Genomic DNA, 18,222 nt, shown 5'->3' on the forward strand with positions numbered 1-18,222 from the left:
GTCACATATCCATTTGAGAATATGATGAGAGTCATAAGCCCTCTCCTAAGAAAAACACACATGGATGTCGGTGAACCCCGGGTGAAGAACCCCAACTGCAAAGTGTAGGGTCCACACATTGAACTGTACATCGTTACAGACCAGTACTGTCCAACGTATGTCCAATGCAGCGAGAGCCACATATGTAATTTTAAATTTTCTAGTAGCTACATTCATTAAAAAGGTAAAAACCAGTGAATTTTAGTAATACATTTTATTTAGCCAAAAATACCCAAAATATGATTATTTCAACATGTAATCAACATAAAATTAATGAGATCTTTTACATTCTTTTTTTTTTTTTCACATTCAGGCTCTGAAATCCCGTGTGTATTTTACATTTATGGTACATTTTAATTCAGACTAGCCGTATTTCAAGTAGCAGTCACATGTGGCTCGTTGCTACTGTATTACACAGTTTTGCTAGACCATACAATGTATACCCAACAATTCTCAAGCCCTTTGGGCTCAGGATCCCTTTGCAGTCTTAAAAATTATGGAAGACCCCAGAGAGCTTTCGTTTATGTGGGTTATTCCAATCTGCATTTACCAGATTAGAAATTAAAACAGAATTTTTTAATGTTTATTAATTCATTGAAAATAATAATAAAAATATTACACATCAATATAGATGACATGTTGCTAAAAATAGCCGTATTTTTTGAAACAAAAATTTAGAAAGGAGAATGGCAATGCTTTACATTTTGGCAAAGCTGTTTAATATTTGCCTTGATAGAAGACTGCTGGATTCTCATACCTGCTTCTGCGGTAGATCTTCTGTGATGTGGTTTTGGCTGAATGAAGCCTATGAAGAAAATCTAGCCTCACACATACATGAAGAGGGAAAGATAAAAGACTATCTTAATAGTCTTTTCCAATAACTATGGATATTCTTCTCTGCTACTGTAGCAAAACATAACAGTTAGTGGTTTCTTAAAGGTCACTGCAACATGGTATCTAAAACCACATCATTGAATTTTTTGCACTGTTACATTAGAAGCCAATGGTCGATCTTGTGTTTGTAACGTCATGTATTTGGAAAATAACAGTTCACCAAATTTCCCATTACCCTTTTTTAAAAATCATATTTGTTAATATTATCACCTATCTCCTCAGAAAAGCCTTTAAGTGATGGGAAGCTGTCAAGTTCACAATGGCAGATATAAGTTTTCCAAAATTGTAATTTTCTTTTGAAAGCTCAAACCCTATCATTAAAAACAGTTGTTTTCCTTGCAGTGACAGGCTCACTTAATTGAGAAAACGTCTGCCAAATACCCAAATCTAAATAAATAACCATAGTTTGTCAGTCATTCTTGCAAATAAACAGTCTTCCATGAAAAAAGCAGCAGGTTCAGGACACAACTCAAACAATCACCTAAGTGCTTTTCCTCAATTACACCACTATACTTCATTATACAGCAAGTGCTTTATGTATACTTCCCATTTCTTCACATATTAAAAAGATGCGTACTTACGAATGACCAGTAATAACCACATGAAAAGATGTTCAACATCACTTATCTTTAGGAAAATGCAAATCAAAACTGCAATGATACACCACTTCACATCTATTTGGATGGCCATTATAAAATTTAAAAAAGAAAATAGCAAGTGTTGGTGAGGATGAGGAGAAATCAGAACCCTTGTACACTGCTAGTGGGAATTTAAAATGGTGTAGCCACAATGAAAACAGTATGGCAGTTCCTCAAAAAATTAAACGTAGAATTTTTCACATACTAATCCAGCAATTCTGCTTCTGGGTATATACCAAAAAGAAATGAAAGCAAGGGCTTGAGCAGATATTTGTACACTTATATTCATAGCAGCATTATTCACAATAGCCAAAAACAACCGAAATGTGTCCACCGATGGATGACTAAACAAAATGCGATATATACATACAATGGAATATTACTTGGACTTAAAAAAGAAATTCTGATACATGCTACAACATGGATGAATCTTGAAGACATTATGCTAAATGAAATAAGCCAATCACAAATGGACAAATACTGTAAGATTCCAATTATATGAGGTACTTAGAATAGTCAAATTCAGAGGGACAGAAAGTAGAATAGTGCTTACCAGGGGCTGGGGAAAAGGAGGAATGAGGAGTTAGTGATTAATGGATACAGAGTTTCAATTTGGGAAAATGAAGAAGTTCTGGAGATGGATAGTGGTGATGGTGGCATAACAATGTGAATATACTTAATGCCATTGAACTGTAAACTTAAAAATGGTTAAAATGGTAAATTTTGTTATATGTATTTTACCACAAGCAGGGAAAAAAAAAAAAAGACATGGACTCAAGAGCCAAGATTGAGAAAAGACTTTTTACTGCTTCATAAGGACGTTCTTAAGAAAAACTGGCTTTAAAACAACAACAACAAATGAGTGCATGTGACAGTGAAGAATACAATGACTACTAATACATTTTGGTGCCAACTGTGTAGATTTGTCTTAAAGCAGCTTTAACCACCACCACTGCTTTTGAACCATCAGTGCAAATGCCAGTACAGTGTAAAAGGCAATTACATCTTAGAAGTTATCATGAAAATAATTTGGACCTGATAGACCCCCTCAAAGGGTCTTGGGGATTCCTCCCCCTGGGGCCCACAAACCACACTTTGAGAACCATTACTGAAGCCTATTTTTTCAGAAAAGTCAATGACAGAAAGAAAGAGACATGAAAAGACCACAAAAAAAGCTTTATTTTCATTTTTGTTTGTCTTTTAAGATGAGAAAAACAAACAGGTTGATATGCTGAGTAGATATAGTAAGTAATTAATAGTAATCAGTATAGTAAGTAATATATAGTAAGTAATCAGATAACTAATGGAGAAAAAAAGAGGAGGGAAAAGATAATCAGGGGGTGTAGTCTCTAAAGTTTGAAGTAAAGGAGAGACAGATATTAGAGGGAGATGGGTGGTGGGAGGGGCTATACTTTGGCTTATAAAAAAGCTCTAAGTCCTGGGGATATAATGTGACTACAGTTAATAATACTATATGTATATTTGAAAGTTACCAAGACAGTAGATCTTGAAAGGTCTCATCAGAAGAAAAAAATTCTGTAACTATGTGTAGTGATGCTAACTAGACTTACTGTGGTGGTCATTTCACAGTATATACAAATATGGACTTATTATGTTGTATATCTGAAACTAATATAATCTTATATGTCAATTATATCTCAATTTTTTTAAAAAACTCTCTACTTAGAAAAATACAGACATTAAATAAATGCTTCTTGATAATGATGGTGATAGTCCCATAGTTTAATAAAAAATATTAAGAAATTTTCTTTTGATATTTTTAAATCATAGATCAAGGACCATTCCATTCTAACTTTTCACTTGCACGTGTATAAAAATATGCCACATATATCACAGAAGTAATGTCGTGTCATTTTTAAGAAAATTTTTATGGTGTCACATGAATTTATTTCCTGCAAAAACTCAGAAGTGTAGTACTCCAGGCTTAAGTCAGATGCATATGTGCTATGATCTAAAACAAAACTTGAAAGAACCTGTGTCTTTTTATTTTGAATAAATGTAGCATAAACTGGTTAAATGAAATACAAAAGGGGATTTGATATTACAGCACATCATATGCTAAGCTTTAAAGTTCCCATAACCTTGAACTAGGAACAGAAGGAAGTAGGGGATAAGAAGTCAGCTATTTCTCTTCTTTTCACTTTCCTCCCTACTAGGAGTTCCCAGATATTGCTACGCTAGATTCAAATGAAGAAGCTAAAGTAATGTGATTTTATGTTACTTACTTCACAGTTCTCAAACACATTATTTCACTTAGGACTGAATCTTTCTAGACTGAGACAACAAACTAATTTGGGGGAAGTTGCAAATTTGAACCTTTTCATATTAATCCTGACATCTTAAACAACTGCAACACATAGTTTGATGGCCTCAGCAAGGAGCACAGTGGGAAAACTTTAACTCAAAAATGTTTGGGAATACCTCCTTCCACCTCAGACTCCTCAGGTACCCATTAATACTCCAGCTGCTTCCAGAATATTAAAAGTCCCCTGGTCCCTTAAGCCTGCTTGAAGTCCCACTCCAATCAAAGGCCAATGCTTGAATGTGCGCAAGAGCCAATTAAGGAGGGCACATGGTAGAAAAAGTGCTAAATTAAAGTCCTGAGACCTAAATTCTGCCCTCCACAACCAGCACTAACAGTGTAACTTTGGTTCATCCCTTACTCTATTTTTTCATAGTTAAATAAGGGCACCGAAATTGGATAATTGCTACAATTACGGGAGATTTAATGGCGCAGCAGCATTTTAAAAGAAAGACTGTTAGTCCAGCAACACCAACTCCAGTTAATAGACTACTGGGGATCCTCTCTGAAGGAAGGTGAGAAGGTCTTTGCCTTAACTCAGATTCTTGTACACCACCCACCATCCCTATCCCTTTATTTAGTCCTCCAAAAAGCAAAACTCAATAGAATTGACCTCAGAATACACCTAATGGCCCACCATAACCTTTTAAAATACACGTAGCCTTTATTAAGAAAGACAGCCACTATTCTAAAGTGAGAACAAATTTGAACCGTAACTCTGTAAATAGGAGTTTCTCATGCTAGAAATGTATAGGACAACAAAATGGTTACATCCAACTTTGAACATGATGGATTCATATAGCACCTTGCAAACTCACTTCTAACATTCCTTACAGACAGGATACTATGGGCAAAATGCCATACACAAACACATGTTTGTTCAATCCATGTATCTGCAACATTTCTTAAATTCCCACTTCAGTGAGCTGAAAAACATAAACCTATAATAGCTAGTTCACTGGGTTTTAAAAATATATAACTATCAATTTGGATCGAGATCCTTAGAATTGTAAAAATAATACTTTGCTAAAAGATGAACAATTAACAAAGATTTAACAATCTGGTTAACTCTTCTCTAGGATTTGAACTAGGCTAGTTGGTAAACAAACAAACAAAAACCTCTTTAGGTCTATATTACTGCAGTACAACACTAGTTAACTATCTTACAAACTTCTGTCATTGATCACAAAAGAGACTATTAAAAGCCTAAGCACAGGGACTTCCCTGGTGGCACAGTGGTTAAGGATCCACCTGCCAATGCAAGGGACACGGGATCGAGCCCTGGTCCGGGAAGATCCCACATGCCATGGAGCAACTAAGCCCATGCGTCACAACTACTGGGCCTGTGCTCTAGAGCCTGCGAGCCACAACTACTGAGTCCGCATGCCACAACTACTGAAGCCTGCATGCCTAGAGCTCACACTCTGCAACAAGAGAGGCCACCCAATGAGAAGCCCGTGCACCACAATGGAGAGTAGCCCCTGCTCGCTGCAACCAAAGCCTGCGCACAGAAATGAAGACCCAACGCAGCCATAAATTAAATAATTAATTAATTTTTTTAAAAAAAGCCTAAGCACAGTTAAGCACATACTCATCCTACTTCTGGAAAAATAACTCAAGACACACATCCTACTGATCATGACTCAGTGGCATCATTTTTTTTGTACACAAAGAATAGATAGGCCATTAACATTCAGTAGGAGAGACTGTGTTATGCAGGCCAGAGAATGAAGAAGTGGATCATGACCAGTGACGCATAATCCCACTCCCTAGAAAAATAGTCCTGACAACATTCACTAAGTAAAATATTTTACTATATTATGTGTAAGTCATTTTAGTACTAATATCTTAATGATTCCAGAATGAATATTAAAATTTAGACTAACCACTGACCATCTCATTCAAAAGACAATACTTAAGTATGTAAAAAGCTCCAGCCAGCCTGAACAATGGCCCAGCCACAAAAAAATTAAGGAAAATAAGTAAATACAGCAATTAGGCAAGCAAAGAAGTGTGCTGGAAACCTCTCTTCCAGGAAACCAAAGAAGAAATAGAAGAATGTTGAGGGTGATAATGATTAGCTACTAAGAAAACTGCATGAGGACTTGGTTTTTTACCCTCTGATCTGTTACACTAAAGGCTTACAAATTTCCTAATCTAAAAAAAAATAAAAAATTCAATGTTTCTCTACCTAGAAAATGATCACCTCTGATATCACAGACTAGTCAGAGGCGTTTCCCAAAGTAATGGTCATATGTTCCTTCACACAGAGCATTAAGGAGATGAGACCCCCTTCTTGCTAATCTCTCATTCTCTTAGATTCTGGCTGTCACATTAAACCTTGGTACTTATCAGCCACTCAAGAGAAAGCCATAGCCACTTGATCATTTCCAACATTATTACTTTCTTAAGATCAGCTACTCAGAGCACACACTTTAGGCTTCTTCAGCTTGCTCTCTCTGTCCCACAGTAGTGGCTTTCTTAAAGATGCCATGGGTCAAGGGAACTCAGGCTGGAATATTTCTGAGAGTCATACCTAATAAAAAGAGCAATGTAGTACGCACAAAACAAACATGTACTGTTCCTGTAATCATAACAAAAATAAAACAGGCTAGAAATCCAAAAATAAATCTGGTTGTATTTTTTTCATCCATCTAGATAATACTGTACCTACATTATCATCAAATATATCTACTTATTTTAATTTCTATAAAGGGACACAACGTGAAAAACAGGGCCAATCTGCTCCTAAATATCAACTGAACAGCGGGATATGTCAAATCTGGTTGCTATCCAATTGTTTTACAGTAAATTTTTACTGGCCTTCTGACTGCTGTTCAGTTCAAAAACTCAATCTCTTACAAATGTACTGAATACCTATCATGAGTACAGCACTGCAAGAGATATAAGATGAACATAAGCCAAACCTTAAAGGAGCTTTTAATCTTTCAGCAGAGGAAACTTTTTATTAGACATTTTCTTGGAATAGAACAAAGCTGTGTAAAATAAGTGCAATATGAGCAAGAGTTGCTACACAGGGCATCAAAGGAAGGCATAATTACACTCATTTGGTTGCGAACAGGGTTTCATGGAAAAATAAAGATTGCAAATAACTAACTGTATTTTAAATGTATTCTGCAAGATCCAATTTCAACACAATGGGGGAGGCAGGTGTCTGCATTCTAAGCAAATGTAACAGCACAAGCTGAAAAACAGGAATGAGAAAGCATCAGAGAAGTGCCGAAGATATCAAGTACATATGCAATAGTGATATACACCTAGGGTTGGAGTGAGAGATTAAGGCTGGAGAGGGGCTTGGAGCCACATTACAGAGGACCTTGAATCCCAGAGTAATGAGTCTGCACTTCACTTGGTTAGGCAAATCAGAGGGTGACATAATCAGAAGTCCACTTCAGAGAGAATAAATTTGAAGGAATACAAGTGTTGATTTGGTGAGTAAAGAGCATAAAATGGGAGGGATAGTCCACATAAGAACGTACTTCTTTAAGAAGTATTAGGGACCCAAACTAGAGCTGACAGCACTGGAAACAAAAAGTAACGTTCCTCACACATATCATGGTTAAATTTTCTATCCGTAAACTCACTCAGATAAAGTATAACCATACCCTTCCTCATATATTCTTTACAAATAAAAACTTGAAAAACAAGAAAGTTTCTTTACTTCCAGATACCCTCTAAAATACATATATTATAAATGAATCACTTGGAGAACACAAATTACTAAAATGACAAAAGCAGCAACTAAGGCCGTACATCCTTTGAAATTAAATAGTACTCTGAAATGCCATACAATTTTATTTGAGCACCCACCCCCTACCTTAAGGCTACCACATAAGACAACTTCTTAGAAAAGACTTTTTTCTAATGATTAAGAAATAACTTTATACCGTGGAATAAAAAATAAATTGCTACCCTATACTGAAGTTTGCCAAAAAACTCAAATGCAGGGGCTTCCCTGGTGGCGCAGTGGTTGAGAATCTGCCTGCCAATGCAGGGGACACGGGTTCGAGCCCTGGTCTCGGAAGATCCCACATGCCACGGAGCAATTAGGCCCGTGCGCCACAACTACTGAACCTGCGCGTCTGGAGCCTGTGCTCCGCAACAAGAGAGGCCGCGACAGTAACAGGCCCGCGCACCGCGATGAAGAGCGGCCCCCGCTTGCCGCAACTAGAGAAAGCCCTCGCACAGAAACGAAGACCCAACACAACCAAAATAAATAAATAAATAAATAGCGTCCCCTTTAAAAAAAAAAAACCTCAAATGCATGATAATCAAACACAATCCTTTCATTACAGTCTCAATCCTAAAACTGTTCATCATTATCCCTCCTTTCTCATGCTCCTCTCTTATCACCAGGAGAAGTAAAATTCAGTTATATAGACAGAATCAGAGAATGCTAAAATGGAAAAAGATGTTACAGGTTCATCTTTACCCACTTCATTTTTTTTCCTTGAGGAAACTGAGGTCAAAATGTCACAATGTGTGGACAATGCGTTTTGCACAGGGGTGTTCTTTACTTTCTATTTATAATGTCAAAAACTGGAAATAAGTTCAACAAAAAACTGTATTGGAATAGTAGACTATGGTATATTGATGATTCTGAAAAATTCTGATTTTGAAGAACTTTAATTATATGTAAATGTTCACAATATTAAAAAAAAAAAAAAAAAAAGATCCCACATGCAGCAGAGCAACTAAGCCCGTGCACCACAACTACTGAGCCCACGCACCCTCAACTACTGAAGCCCGCACACCTAGAGCTCGGCAACAAAAGAAGCCAGAAGCCACCACAATGAGAAGCCTGTGCACCACAACGAAGAGTAGCCCCCGCTGGCCGCAACTAGAGAAAGCCCACGCACAGCAACGAAGACCCAATGCAGCCAAAAAACATTAAAAAATAATTTTAAAGTTTTTTTTAATTAAAAAATAAAGTAAATGCAAAAAAGTTTAAAAAAAAAGTCACAATGTGAGTTAGTGGCATTAACTGGGATTAGCAGCTGGCCCGACTCCAAGTTTTGCCTTTTTTTTTTTTTAATAGTTGCCTCCAAGAAGACATCATTTCAAATTTTAATATAATGTTAAAATAGGAAAACTAGTAGCGACAATTGTTTCACATTTTAAAATAATATCCATTGCAAAGTGCCTCTCCAAAGGTTACGTCCCAAACTATGCCCTTAATGTTACTGGAATTCTAAAAGACAAACCCAAAATTCCAAAAACAAAGTCCCTCTGTGGAAAGGCCCGACAACCACTTTCCTACAGAGAGTTTTGAAACTTAGCAGAAATGTGCTGACTGATCTCATTTGTAAAGATGATACACACAGACAGAGAATCTCCAAATTAACTAAGTGCCCAACTATTTAAAACGGCTCAGTCATTAACCACTCGATGTCCCAACTGAGTCCCCTAAAAATAGTGGCTTGTGGGTACATAAATGGTTCACCAGATGGATGCAGGATAAAAAATCAGGGAATGAGCAGTCTCAAGCCTTTGCTGATGAAACCTTATGCAGCACTGAAATTGCCATTCAGACTCTTAATGTCGGAATTCCAGATCAAGGTTTTAATCTTTTTGATAGCCACCAAACGTGTTCTAATAAATGTGTATGTTCTACTTTAAGCTTTGACCAAAAAAAAAAAAAAAAACACGGAGAGAAGGGGTGAAAGAGAACCCCAGATAATACACAAGATTAGTAAAGAACACTAGAGAAGATCAGGAATCAATGTAAGAACAGACATCAATTCTACCTTCTAGTATGTTCCTTAGTACTAACAACATCAATTTTCTATTTATCCCTCCTGCACACTCCATAATGGAAAAATACTAACAAGTATTAACTTATTTCCATTATTTTTAAAATAACCAAAGACAACCTTTCCAATTTGCTCAGCCCTAAGCACACAAAGTTGACTACAGCTAAAAGCAATGAAATTTGACATACCAGTGCAATTTAGCCCCTTTATTGGACATAAATGTATAGTTTCCACTACATACTTTTGAAGTGTTGAAAATTGGGAATTGTTTTAGTGTCAGTATCTTGTCCTTGAATAAAACTGCCACCTCTAGAGAAAACATATCAGCAGACAATCAAATTTACATCTTAGCCGCTATCCCTACAATGATAACATAAACAACCCAAAAGAGAAGCATCTGTTAATAAGATTCTATGTGATATCCTTTACTGCAAATTACTTAAATATTATTGTGAAAGCATATGCTGCTATCAAGGTCAAAATTCTATACAGCTGATTGTAACATAAAAATCATATGTGACTGAATGCCATATAATAATTATCTAATCAAAATGATTCAGATTTTTTACAAACATAAACGTGAAACTTAATTCAGGATAAATGTAATACCTAATCTAAAAGCAAGTTACTACAATGCCAGAATCAGATTTCACTGAAAGCTTGTAACTAAATCTGAACCTAAAACTAAGCCATATTGATTGAAAGATCCGGCATGCACTGTTAGGTACTGTCACAAATTATCTTGTCAATATCACACATTACCTACTGATCTTCATAACAGGTATTAACTACGCGTTACAGAAAAGGAAACAATGTTTCCTGATAGTTTAATTCAACAACAACAAAAAACCCTGGACAGGAAGTAAGGATACAGAGATAAATAAGACCCTGTCCTCAAAAAGCTCTCCATCCAAAAAAGGCTGTCAAAATCAACTGCAGAATATAAAACAATTTCACAATTGCATGTAAAAATACTTTTCTTCTTTTAACTCAGCCACCTCTGCTAAATAAAGAAAAATATAATGTCAATAGAGAAAGATGACTTAAGGGGGCATCCACATTATTCTTTCTTTGCTGTTTCAAGAAAGCTAGTTTAAACAACACTTTGCCTTAAACAAACTTTGTCTTGAAACTTTGTCTTCACCAAAGTAGAAAATTCAGGGTCCCCAGACGTAAGTAGAAGATCTTTGAGGGGACAAGAACTAAAGAGCCCTCCACTGGTACTTCTTAATTCGCAAATTAGGTCTTAAATTCTATTAAAGAATTCTGGTTTAAAAAAAAAAAAAGTCAAAACTCATTTCCTTTTAAAAGTATTTGAATGTCCATGATACAGTGAGGCAATTTTTATGACACAAAAAGCAATTAATACAGAGTCCTTTCAGCCTCAAGAATTTTACTATCTGCTAGGGGCCTTGAGACAGGAACAATAATTAACCTCCCTAGTGTTTCCAAGTGCTTACATAATTGCATCTCAAGACAAAAGATTAAATGTGATAAGGGGAAAAAAAGCAAACAGCTACAAATGTCCACAGGAAGAAGGGAGTGATCACAGCCAGCAGTTAGGAAGCTAGGATTAGACAGCCACAAGCAGAGTGAAAGGCAAACAGAGGATTCAATCACAGAGCAAGGAGGAGAGGCGCACACTGCGGCTGGAGCAAAAAGCATTACTAGGAAATAACCACAGCTAAGACTCAGAAGGTAGGTGAATGACTGAGCATGGACAGTCATGAATGCCTGGCCAAAAACATGTGACCAAGTAAGATGACTTCTCGGCAACACAACTGTTCCCTCCCTCCCCTTCACTCCTGAGTTTCAAGGCATCGGAGTCTCCTGGTATTCCTTTGCCTCTCTGGCAGCTCCTTTTTAGTCTTTTCAGTCTTTGCCTACTCTAAATCACCGGTTCTCAAGGCACTGTTCCTGGAGCAGCAGTATCTGCATTGATGAGCAAGTTGATAGAAATGCAAATTACGGGCTCCGCCCAGACATACAAAATCAAACTTTGGAGGTCAGGCTCTGCAATCTGTGTTTTGCCAAGTCCTCCAAATAAATGATTCTGGTAAACTCTAATGTCTGAGACCAATGTTCCACAGGTGTCCTTCATGAGAGCCTTCCCCTTCTCATTCTACACCCTCTGCCTACACCAATCCTCTCCCGGGCTTAAAATAACAGCCAAATGCTCACCAATCAGAAGTATGTGTCTCTAAGTCCAAACACCTTTGCTGAGTACTGGACAATATATTCAACTTCTCACTTGACATGTATTTCCCCTCTCAGGTATCTCAACTAAACATGTCTGGAATTACTGGATATCCTCCCAAACCCCCCCACCCCCAAACCTGTTCCTTCTCTACTCTTCCCCATCTCAATAAATAGCACCTCCTTCATCCAAGAAGTACATAAGCAAGTCATTCTTCACACTTCCTACAACACCCACCTCCATCCAATCCACAACCAGGTCTTCCCATTCAAGCATTAGTTAACATTAGGTTCCATCCCCACTGCCATCATTTTAACTAATCATCTAATTTGTATACCTCTTAAACAGTCTCTATAGAGCAAACACCATGATCTTACGAAAATACAAATTGGAGCGTATCACGGCCCTAATTTAAATCCTTCAGTAGCTTCCCATTGCATTTTCAGACAAAATCTAAAATCCCCAACATGGCATACAAAGACCTGGATCCTGGTCCTCTCCAGAACCACCTTGGGTCCTTCTTCCATGTGATTCATTCATGATAGTCCATAGCTCTGGACATATTTCAGTTCCTGAAACTCTTCCCCACATAGGAGTTTCTCTCTTCATGACATACTCCATACCATGCCACCTTCATACCTCTGCCTTTTTTTTTTTTTCTTTTTTTTTTTTTTAAATTAATTTATTTATTTATTTATTTTTGGCTGTGTTGGGTCTTCGTTTCTGTGCGAGGGCTTTCTCTAGTTGCGGCAAGCGGCGGCCACTCTTCATCGCGGTGCGCGGGCCTCTCGCTATTGCGGCCTCTCTTGTTGCAGAGCACGGGCTCCAGACGCGCAGGCTCAGTAGTTGTGGCTCACGGGCCTAGCTGCTCCGCGGCATGTGGGATCTTCCCAGACCAGGGCTCGAACCCGTGTCCCCTGCATTGGCAGGCAGATTCTCAACCACTGCGCCACCAGGGAAGCCCCATACCTCTGCCTTTACTTAACTCTCCTCATACTTCAGATTTCTGCTAAAATGTCAAAAAAAAAAAAAGCCTTCCTTCATCCTCCAATACAAATTGAATCAGTTATTCCCTCATAAAACCCTATGCTTTCTTCTCACGACAATTATCAAAATTGTTAACTACATTAACCTGATTAATTCTGTTTAACATTTATCTTCTCCACTAGACTGTAAGTTCCATAATGCCAGAGAAATACCTGTTTTGTTCTCTGCTGTATAAATAGCACCTAATACAGAGCCTGGCATTTAAAAAAAAAAGGCATTTAATAAATAGTTAGGGAATAGTAACAGTTGTTGATATCTTTACTAAATCCTCCCCTCTGCTTTGTTATCTCTCAAGAACTTTTACTTACATGTTACTGGGTAGCCACAGATAATTCCTGCAAATGAGATACCATGCTTAAAGATTCTTACTGATTTATCCTGCAAGATCACATGTACCTTACTACCCTCCTGTAAAATTAACAATAAGAATTGACACCTAGCCTAAATTCACCCTACTCTAAGCAGTTAACTCTGAGAGCTACTGAGCTACTTTTACAGAACTCTGTAGTAAATTCCTGGCCTCCAATTACTGACAGTTCCAATAACCCTCATGCCCATGTCAGAAAGTCCTATGCATCCAATCATATTCAAAATACCACTCCTATCCAGTCCCGTAATCTCATGATTAGACTATGTGAACAAATATTGGATGGTGTCCTGCTCTCCACGCTCCCCATAAGTCCGCTTTTTACCAAAGACACTTAAGGGAAAAAGTCTCCTACTTGACAACCCACTCTTCGCATTATCAATCAATATTAAATGCTTCTGACTAGCACTGAAGGTCTACAGAGGCATATGATCCAAAAGCAGTCCTACGTTTTAGTAAAAACTTGGACGGTTACATTGAATTATATGTGCTTGACAATTTGACACTGTTTCAAGCTAAAATTCTTATATATATATCTCTACCTCATTTCTACAGCCCGAAGTTGAAATTCCACTCCTGAAATTAAATTGTTTTCGAGGAAAACCATAAAAATGGCCCACTGTGATATTAGTCCTCTCAACTTTGAGCAAGAACTAAAAAGGTGCAAGTTGTCAGCATTTTCAAACATCTATATACTTAACTAGAAAGAGATTATGATACAAAGTGTATAATATTTCAGAAAGGAAACTACACCAATACTTTAGTTATAACATACAACATAAGTATACCCCTGAGAATGTGGGGTTTTTAAATATATATAATATATAAAACATGTATGTGCACGTAAATATATACATACATACACATACCTATACATACATACATATAGTTGATCCCCATTATTTGGAGAGTTCATATTTGTAAACTTGCTTACTTGCTAAAATTTATTTGTATCCCCGAAATCAATAAAATATCCCAAAATCAATACAATGGCACTTTCATAGTTATTTGCAGACATGCGCATAGTGGTGAAAATTTTGAGTAAGCCAGCTGGAATCAACGAGGTATTGCTCTGCCTTGATTCAGCTCTCACTGCTATAAACAAGGGCCCTCTTCAAGGTCTATGTAGTGTCATGTTTTTCTCATTTTTGTGTTTTTTATTGGTGAGTTTGTTGTTTAAAATAGCCCCCAAGCGTAGTGCCAAAGTGTTGTCCATCTAGCGTTTCTTAGTGCAAGAAGGCTATGGACGTCCCTTACAGAGAAAAATCTGTGTATTCACTAAGCTTCATTTAGGCATAAGTGACAGTACTGTTGACCATTAGTTCATTGTTAACGAGTCAACAATAATATATTAAACAAGGTGTCTTTAAACAGAAACACACATAAAACAAGGTTATATAGTGACTCGTTGACAAAAATGCTGTAAACAGGCTTGCGGTTCCCTGACACTATTTCCCCTAGGAACACTGATTCAGTATTTGCTAAATCACTGGTCACAGCGACTTTATAGAACGTGACTACCGTGAATAATGAGAATCAAGTATGTATTTGAAGAGGGGGGCGGCAGCACTCACACCAGGTTTATTGAAGACTCAAAGACACTGCAGAGGTCATTCTGAGCAAACTGCCTATATTTGCAGTAGCATGGCAAAAACACCTCAGGACACAGCATCTACAGGGTCTTGCCTCTATTTAACAACACTGACACAAAGCAAAAATGTAAAATCTACTAAGTTTGTTTTTTGATCTGTCTTTGCTTCTACCCTTTTCCCACTCAATGGTACACCTCTCCCCAATTCAGGTACTCTAAACTCTACAGTAACGCCTTTTCACAAGCACTTGCCCTAATCTTACAATTGGGCAAATGTATCTGTAAATTATTGAAGGATCATTCTTGAATGTAAACCACGTTTGTGCTTAAACATCTTATCTAAATTGTAGCATTACTTATTCAGAAAGAAGAGATGATATTAAGCATATGAAATAACAATATGTTGTCAGGATCAAAAAGTAAACCGAATATAGATGATTTCCGTGGTGCGCGTGCTGAAAATAGAAGAAATACACAAGGAACAAAGCCTAGGCCTCAGCCTTCCCTCTGGGGAAGGCCAAAAGCCTAGTTCCAGGAGCTGGGGTGTCGGGTTGGGGAAGTGCCATCTTCCAAAAGAGTTGGTTCAACGCTTGCTTCCTCCTAGCACTTGATTACGGATTTTTCCAAGATAAATGACAAATTTATGGCAAAACTAAGTGGAACACTCTAATAGTGACATTAGTGACGGAAACATTTTTTTAAATTTTGTGTGTGTGTGTGCTTGAGCACTCTCCTTTTGAAATTCATTTGTATTTGCATTTTCCAAAATTACTTCTTTTTTATTGAAAATGGTTTGCTCAGGGTAATGACAGGACATGCGTGGAGCAGCGGTAGACGCTACCAAAGTCTAACTTGATGAAATGTCAATGATTTCTTATTAAGTAAAAGACCCATCTGGGATTTAGTGAAATGAAGTGAGTAATGTTATTCAAGCCACCCTTTAGTTACTACAACAATTCAAAAACAGAAGTACAGCATGTGAGTTAACAGCCATGTCTTCTTAAAACCTATAGCTTAATCTACAACTCAAACACTTGAAGTTAACGTATAATAAAGAACTAGGAACTTTTACAGCATGGTAAATCTGTCTATCAACACCAATTACCATACATTCATTATATGACAAGCTAAAGATCCTCCTCCCACCTAAGGTTCAGCTAGGCTCATTATTAGGGGCAATGGCTTGCAAAACAATGACATCCATCCTGAATAATTCAAGATTTCTTTCTCTTTAGAATATTTTATAGACAAAAATCTTCAGGTTTTTCTTTTGTACTAATTTGCTATTGTTTATGGCATTTCAAAAAACACAAGTGGAATCTCAGTCTACTTGTCCCCAAACCACATCAACAACTGACCCTCAGAGAACCAAAACTACTGTCTTTGGTTTCTTCTCTCTTAATCTTGAAACTTAAAAGGGCAAATTATCAACAAATAATTTCTTGAGAAATTTTAAAGTATTTTTGTAATATTCTGCAGTTAAAAACTCAAGTCAGTGAAGCATGCAATAAAACAAGAGTATTTCTTACAAGCCAATTATACAAGAAATACAAAACTAAAAGTGTAGGATCTTTTTTTTTTAATGGAGCAAACTTTTTTGTAAGCAGACTCTCAACTGTTGACATAGTCTGATAAAGATAATGAAGAATCGAACACAAAACTTCTCAAGTGAAAGTTAACCTGCTTTCATATCGTCTTTTAAAGTCTTATCAAAGAAGACATACCGAAAGGGTATGACTAGCACCCTGCCTGATAGAGAAAATTCTAAAAAACAAAGATAAGTGGACTTCAAGTTTACCTGCTCCCCAAAGCAACCTACTAACTGAATTTGGGGCAAAGTATCACCTCCATCACGCGCACGCACAGAAATAAATTGTTTTTCAACTGATGACTGAGCAGGAGCAAACCCAGGCTGAACAGCCGGGGCTGCAGAGTCCTGTGCCCTGCGTCGCGAGTGGTGAGGCCAACGCTTGACACCCCCCTGAGCCACAGCGGGGACAGAAAAGCCCCAATCCTGCTCGGTCTGACCCTCTAATGAGTCACTGGTCCAATCACGACACCGCAGCACTCGCTAAGACGTTTCCTATTTATTTCTTTGCGTCAAGAAGGACTGAAAATGACAAACTCGTACTGAAATAACTGTGCACGGGTCAGAGCTGCCGGCGGCGAGAAAAGCCGACTTAAGAGCGAGAGCCCGAGCTACTCTAAGAGCCCCCGCTGGCCCGGCAGAGGAGGCAGAAGGGGTTAGAGTGGGCCGGGAGCGCGAGGAGACAAGCGGGCGAGGACCTGGAGAAGCTACCGCCACACCCCAGCCCTCCCTCACCTGTCGGCCCGAGCCTCCCCAGGCGCCCGTACCTTCGGCCAGTGACTCCTCCAGGGTGACCTGGTAGCGGCCGACCGCGAACACCCGGACCCCCACGGACGAGCTACCAGAGCCGGCCCCGGCCCCGCCGGCCCCGCCACCCGCCGCTCCACCGCCGCCGCCGCCGCCCTCCGACTTGGGCATTCGAGAGAACTTCTTCATGGTCCCGCCGGCGCGCTGGAGGGCGCGGGGCGCGCGCAAGGGCGAGCGAGAGGGTGAGTGCCCGGTCCGGCACGCGGCCGGGCGTCCGCGAGGGGTCGCCGCCCCTCGCTCGTCCGAGCGTCCGAGCGCGCTACGGCCCGCCGAGCCTCACATTCCGCGCGCGCCGAGCGCACTGCCCCGGCCCCGCCGCCCGCTCCGCGGCTCCGCTGCAGCTGCCGGGCTCCCGCAGAGGGCGGCGAGGAGGGCGGGGACAGGGCGGGGCGCGAGGGGGCGGGCCTGAGTGCGAGGGCGACGCGGCCGCCTCCGCCAGTGCCCCGGGAGCTCTCGCCGCCGCACCAGGCGCCCGGACCGCGAGTCCCGGAGGAGGGCGCAATGGAGGGAGATGGCGAAGGGGGCGGGGCGGCCGGCCCCTCCGCGGAGTGGGCTGGTCCGCTCAGGCCGCACACCCTCTGGACAGCATCCCGCGGCACCGCTGCCGCCCCAGCCGAACCCGCGCCGCCCGCCACTCGAGGCCGTTGGCGGCGCGGCGCCCCTGCCGACCGCTCACTGAGGCCAGGCGCCCCGCGCAGGCGCGTGGCCTGCGCCGCCGGAAGTGACGGTTCCGGCTCTTGTCACGTGGAGGGGGGATGGGGGAGGCGATGGGGGGGGGGGGTTGGGGACGAGAGCGAGGTCCGGAATCCCGGGTCTGGGGTCCTGGCCGGGAGGGTTCAGGCCTGGCTCCTGGGGTCCTGACTTCGAGCAGGGAGGTGGCCCGGGGACCGGTTTTCGCGCTGGCTGTGCGCGGTGTCTGTCATCTCGGCCAGGAGTTGGTATGTCACTCTGGGGGCT

At 39.9% G+C, this 18,222-nt stretch overlaps 1 protein-coding gene and 1 long non-coding RNA gene across 3 annotated transcripts in view; both read right to left on the bottom strand.

Annotated features, from left to right (window-relative positions):
• BMP2K (BMP2 inducible kinase) overlaps positions 1 to 17,952 on the bottom strand; it is a 125,488-nt gene extending 107,536 nt beyond the window's left edge. For both annotated transcript variants that reach the window (XM_082463741.1, XM_082463740.1), the window contains exon 1: positions 17,226 to 17,952. In XM_082463741.1, coding sequence (XP_082319867.1) covers positions 17,226 to 17,394 — 169 coding nt within the window. In that variant the 5' untranslated portion in view covers positions 17,395 to 17,952. The remainder of the gene's footprint in view (positions 1 to 17,225) is intronic.
• On the bottom strand, positions 9,530 to 17,215 carry LOC309661901. The gene is made up of 2 exons (XR_014264353.1): positions 12,835 to 17,215; positions 9,530 to 12,504 (listed from the first exon to the last, which is right to left on the bottom strand). It is a non-coding gene; the product is annotated as an uncharacterized lncRNA (long non-coding RNA).
• Positions 17,953 to 18,222: the final 270 nt, after the last annotated feature.

The sequence above is a fragment of the Balaenoptera physalus genome (assembly GCF_965194825.1).
Source record: "Balaenoptera physalus genome assembly, chromosome: 5".
NCBI lineage: Eukaryota > Metazoa > Chordata > Mammalia > Artiodactyla > Balaenopteridae > Balaenoptera > Balaenoptera physalus.